The sequence below is a fragment of the Eumetopias jubatus genome, unplaced genomic scaffold, assembly GCF_037043125.1.
Source record: "Eumetopias jubatus isolate StellerSeaLion01/CBP00866 unplaced genomic scaffold, mEumJub1_p1.0 scaffold_3, whole genome shotgun sequence".
Lineage (NCBI taxonomy): Eukaryota > Metazoa > Chordata > Mammalia > Carnivora > Otariidae > Eumetopias > Eumetopias jubatus.
In genome coordinates this window covers 77,749,796-77,755,795 of record NW_028274809.1, presented here as the reverse complement: position 1 = coordinate 77,755,795, position 6,000 = coordinate 77,749,796, and the positions used below count along the sequence as shown (strand labels likewise).

The 6,000-nt window shown below is 47.5% G+C and overlaps 1 protein-coding gene across 4 annotated transcripts in view; it reads left to right on the top strand.

The window, feature by feature from the left end:
* Positions 1-404: 404 nt before the first annotated feature.
* The window catches only part of FMNL2 (formin like 2), a 300,782-nt gene continuing 295,186 nt past the window's right edge, over positions 405-6,000 (top strand). For all 4 annotated transcript variants that reach the window (XM_028113079.2, XM_028113081.2, XM_028113080.2 and 1 more), the window contains exon 1: positions 405-931. In XM_028113079.2, coding sequence (XP_027968880.1) covers positions 815-931 — 117 coding nt within the window. In that variant the 5' untranslated portion in view covers positions 405-814. The remainder of the gene's footprint in view (positions 932-6,000) is intronic.

Sequence of the window (6,000 nt, the reverse complement as noted above, 5' to 3'; positions counted from 1 at the left end):
TTAAACTAGAGCCTTTTGAACGGTAACCAGCTTCTGAAATTTAAATCAGAATGCTTGCATTCAGTCACCGATTGATTGGATCATTCGTTAGTCAAGTGTGCCTAATTAAATGTCAGAACCGACGTAGACGAGGCAGTGATTTCTACTGTTGGAGTGAGGGAGTTCTAAAGGGTCATAAAGCATAGCCAGAAGCGTACAGATTGCCTCCGAAGCAAGCGCTCTTGACCCAGCTCTGTCCTCTAGAGCGGTGGTGGATTCGGCGTGCGGACACTTTGGACAGAAACTACGCGTCCCGGCAGTCCACGGGGCAAGTGGGCGGAGCCGGGGCGGGGGCGGGGGCCGGGCGAGGGGGGCATTGTGTCGGGAGCGCGGAGCTGCATTTGTCTGCTCGAGGTGCTCGCGGAACGAGCGTTGTGTTCGCCGGCGGTGGGGCTGTAAGTGTCAGCGGCGGCCGCGGCCCGGCGGAAGACCGAGTTCGGGAAACCACGCGCCCGCTGGCCACGATCGCTGGCAGGGGGCGGCGTGCCAGTGGAGCAACATGCAGATAGGCGCCTGGCGCCCTGACGACCCCTCCCAAGGAAAAGAGGCCGGGACGGCGCTGGGGCGGCGGAGAGCATGAGGGAGGCCGGGGGGCGGCTCGGCGAGGAGCGCTGCTAGGGAGCGGTGCGCGCTGCACACTCGCCGGGGCGCAGCGGAGGGCCGGGAGCCGGGCAGGTCGCGCCAGCGGGCGGGAGCCGGCCGCCGGGAGCTGTTCTGATTTCCGACGCGAACGCGAGGGGCCCGGAGCGGCCCCCCGCCCCGGCGTGCAGCCAACATGGGCAACGCGGGGAGCATGGATTCGCAGCAGACCGATTTCAGGGCGCACAATGTGCCTTTGAAGCTGCCGATGCCCGAGCCAGGTGAACTGGAGGAGCGATTTGCCATCGTGCTGGTGAGTGCGCAGCGGGGGCCCCGGGGCTCCGGGCGGGGAGACGCAGCTGACTCCCGCCCCCTCCTCTCCGCACCGGGAGCGAGCCTCCTGTCCCAAGGGGGAGGCGCCCACCTTCCCCTTTGTGGCCTCGGCAGCCTGAGTCTTCTCCGTTGCCCTTTAGCCCCCGCGCTCAGCCCTCTTGGGGTCCCGGGATGGGGCCGGGGGCTCGGGGTGGGCTGCCTGGCCAGCCCAGAGCCCATTGTCTGGCGGGAGAAACACCTCGCAGCGCGTGTGCCCGGGAGGTGCAGCGTGGGCGTGAAGGGAAGGTGGCGCGGGCCCGGGAGAAGGGGGCGGCGAGCGGCTACGGCTTTTTGTTTAGAAAAACAAAAACCAAAAACCCTGCAAATCCCGAGTCCCTGCGGACCATCCGGCGCGCGGGGTCCCGGGCAGATGGGTGCATGTGGCCGGCAGCGGGCGGGGAGCGAAGGCGAACTTGGAGGCGGACGTAGCGGCTTGGCGGAGGGGAGCTCGCCCGAAAGGGGAAGATAAGGAAAGCCGCGGCAGTGCGGCGCCCGAGTCCCTAAGCTGGGAGGGGGGCATCTGAAACCCAGGAGGGAGAGAAGCTTTGCCTCAGCTCGTTCCTTTCGGTCTTAAATCTTAAACCACAAGAATGTGCTGTTTTGCGGGGACGTGTTTCGAGCTGTTCTGACATCGGGGGCGACCCCTTCCCTCCTCCAGCACACACAGCCAAGTCCCCGGCTCCCTCCCGAAATCTGCGTTTAGCTTTTTAGCTTCTCAAATCCAAGACACTCAAGACTCCCTTTTTCTCCCTTTTCCTGCTGGGACTAAGTTTCTGAGCCGCTCCCAACCAGAGCTTGACAGTGCTGTGAGCTCAAGAGGGTGTGGCGGCCTCCCCCTCGACCCAGCCAGAGTCTGTCTGTACAGCAGCTGGTCCCCAGACTTCCGATTTTTAGTGACCCAGCCTCCTTCAAGGGATGTTGGGAGGGAAACTGGCAAATCCGATGCGTTCCTGTTCCTTACACTTGTCCATCTACCTTGTCCTAGCTAGTTACCTCTGAACTCTACGCGGTTAGGCAGCAAGAGAAACTTGTGCTCAAGGCAGCCAGTTTTGTGTCTGCTGCGGGTTTTTGTTGTGTTACCTCCCAACTTTGGGAGCGGACCTGAGTCTGAAGACTGGGACATTTAAATTGTCCTTCTCAGGCCTTTAAAAAGGGCTGGTTTGAGACGGGGCGTAGTGTTCTGGATGGCAGGTTAGCTTTGTGCTCTTCGGATGAACAGAGGCTACAAGCTTTTTTCACCGCCGGCCTCCCTCCCCCCCGTCTGGTGTGGCGGTGGGGAGATAGAGGAGGCTGCCTGTCTTGCTTTGCATCCTCTGTGATCTCCCACAGCTGCTCCCACTGTTGTGCAAAATGGGACACACTGAAATGAAACGCATCGGCTTAATTCTTTCTCAAGGCAGCCTGGGTGCATCCTTGACCTGTCTTTCCAGAGACAAACGTTGTTATTCAAAATCCTCTTCCTTCCAGACACATGGTTCTTACCTTCTAGCTCTGGGTTTTCTGTCTTTTCATCCTGTGGTGTTGTGTTTGTTTGTGTATGTGTGTACGTGTGTACTTGAAATGGAAGGGCCAGTGACACAGGAAAACCAGGTAACAATAATGCAATTAAGTTCTGCTAGATTGGGATAGTGTGTTTTGCATGAGCTTTTAGTTACTCTGCTGATTAATAACACATGATCTGAATTAATCTTTAGAAAAATGTTTCATCATTACCATGGTGGATTTGTGTTACTATTAAGTCTAGCAGTCACAAATTTAGTATGTAGACATTTATGATTCTACATCACAAGCTCCTTGGGGCAGTGGTTGGTTGTTGCGGTTACTTCTGTTCTACTGTGTGTCACACACAATTACTGGATGTGGTACTTAATTGTTTATAATACTCTGAGCCTCTCGAACAAAAAACAAGAACAAAAAATATCAGGCTGACCTTTTTTGAGTAGAAACAAAACTTTTGGGAAAGTCTCAGCTTGGGATCCCTCTTGTTAGTGATACACTTGGACATTGATGTGGTGTTTACTGTAACTCTCCCTAGTCAGCTCCAGTTGCTCTTTGGAAACCTACAAGAGGAGTTAAAAGGAGTCCTCTTTATGGGCTGATAGAAGCCCAGAGTGAACGTGCTTTCTCTTAAGGTCAGTTTTTTTTTTCTTTTTTTCCCCCCTGGATTTGTACACGTGATGCTCTCAACTTTGCTTTTCTTCATGAATTGGTTAAGAAATCAACTCAAACCATTTAAATCCAGAGATCAAGCTAGAAGGACAAATGTTAGGTGGCAAGTTTTTAAGTATATATGTAGAGAAATTCTTTACCCAGGGGCAAAGGAAATCACGTTGGCATTATTGATGCTAGCTTTATTTTCATATATGATAAAGACCATGTATATGTTTTGGGAGGCAAACAAGATAGTAATACTGTACAGGAAAGTGTACAGGCACCTCATTGTAAGTATGGCTTACATCAATAATTAATAAGACATTTCAGGCATGGAAAACAATTCCATCCCCAAGCTCTAGAATATTTAAAATATTGGGGAAGAGTAAATAAAAATTAAAATGACAGAAGTCCATCTATTTCTGGAAAATCTCCAGACCAGATCTTCTCAATGACTGTCCACCTACCCCTTCATCAATCTAAATGAGTTAAATGGTATAAATCTAAAAAATTGGTGTGAATGGAAAGAGTAAAAGATTGAAGAATTAAGATGAATGGAAGGGTAAACTTTAAAAGTAGTGATTTTTTTTAATAGGAAAATTTTTTTTAAATAGATTTAAATTACTGAAGTTCTGCGATGAACGACTAGTGCAAATTGGTTCCACATCTTAGCTTAATCTTCCTGAGGAGAGCCTCCCTCTTAAACTTGTCTTCAGTATTGTTAAAATAGTTATAAAACACATGTATGGGAAAACACTACTGACTCCTTGTATACATTTAACTATTTGTGTCCTTGTACCTACCTTTCAAGCTGTAAGGTGATACGCCTTTGTGCACGTGTGTGTGATGTTTTTGTTACACTGTTTGATGGAAGTATTTCATAAATTATAAATTCACTCATCTAGTTTTATTCCTTTAGGGTGTATACATGTCACATTTTACAGGTAATATTGGCATGTGCATATTTTTTGGGGGGGATCCTACACATTTATCATTATCCATGTGGCTCTTTGTGGTATTAAACATTGCCTAAACGTTGGGAATACACATACGAGTGCACACACACATTCCTGTGTCCTTTATTTTCAAAGATGATGCTATGAAGTTTATTTTGGGGTGGAGTGAACCACTCATGGTCGGTGCCCAAGAATACCTCTTTCTACATTAGACCGTCCATACCATTCACTAATTTTTGGCTTGAAATCATTATCTACAACTAAAATATTAAGTCCCTCAATGCCTTTGTCAAGGAGCTGTCCTAAGGATTCTTTCTTTGAATGTCAGAGGAAAGAATAATTTTAAACCCTCTATCTTAGCTGGTATATCTGTGATAACAGATATGCTGCCCTGCAGTCAGATTCAGGACCTAGTAGAAAGTGATGGTTTAGGGCAGTATTATTGTATGTTTGGTACTGGGAACTGCTTTGGTGTGTGATTAATTTGAATCCATTCCTTTCCAGTTTCCACCCCCCCCCCCCCCCCGCCCTGAGGTTGAATGTAGTTCTTCTGCTTTAGGAAGAAGTGGAAACATTTTGAGTACCTACTCTGAGTACACCCTATGCTTATGTATTCATTTAATTCTCACATTCTAGGAAATAAGATTACCTAAGTTGCCTAAGGTCATGCAGTTATTGAATAATTGATGTAGGATATTTAACCCAGATTTGGATCTCTCAACCCCCCACCCCACCCCCCTGGCCCTTCACCCTATATTCTATTATACTTCTGGGGCCCTTGACCTAGGAAGGAAAAAAAAATGCTAGCAGTAAAACCGTTTTAAAAAAAATCTCTAAGTCTAATAAATGCCAGTTTCAAACTGTATAAAATTGGCAAAAATGTCTTAGAAGTGACTGCTGTGAGGTGCGCTTGATGTTTCACATTCAAGGTCAAACATTTTGGCATCTTCACGATGCTGTTTCATTTTTCAGGCATGGAGTTAAAGAGTGATTTGGTCCAAGTGTGCTCTTCAGTTTTTACTATCAAGGTAGGCTTGAACTACCTTGGTTGGGAATTTAGGATTTCCAAATCATAGGAAAGAAACAATGTGTCAGTACAGTGCATATACCCCCAAATATAATTACTTGTGAAAGGACAAGGAAAGTCAAGTTTTAGCATTTCCCTCTGCAAGGTGTTCCCTTTTAACTACTTCCAAGGAGAACTCTTGCCATGAAGTCTGCTGAGCAGATGGATGGGTGAGAGTGTAGTTAGGTCATCTTCAGATGCTTGCTGATTTTTCTCACATCCTTTCTCCTGTTAGGGAAAGGAGGTAGAGAAGGGGAGGGGGGTGGAGTGTTGTAACTTTGAGCCATTACAATCTTACCCTAGGTACTAAACCTCTGAGCTGCTTTATTTCACCAAACTTGGGAATATATGATTATTGGGGTGCATTTCACCCCCCCATAATGCCAATGTATTTGGATATCTAGTATAGAAGTTGATCAAAGGCTGTTATCTAAATGTAAGTGTTTGGCTACCGTGAGAGACTGGCAGAAACACAAATGGATGACCTTTGGGAAGAAAAGGTATGCATGCCCTTACATCCTTAGGTGATAAGAATTACTTTTGCTTGTGGCCTCTCACTTAGCAAATAGCATTGGCCTGGGAGGCAGGAGACCTAGTTTCTAAGAATCATACCTGCTGCACCAGGTTGAGCGAGTTAAACTCCTTCCTCTGGTCCTTGATTTTCTTCCTCTGTAAATTGGAATACAATTTGACACAACTGTTAAGATAGCAAAGGGATTTTTTTTTTTTTAGATTCTAGCACTTGAAAATGTAAAACTTCCAGAACATACCATACTGTGATCCATTAGCTGATTTGCATTTTGAGGAGCTTTGTGCAGAAAAGTGTGTAGCTGTATT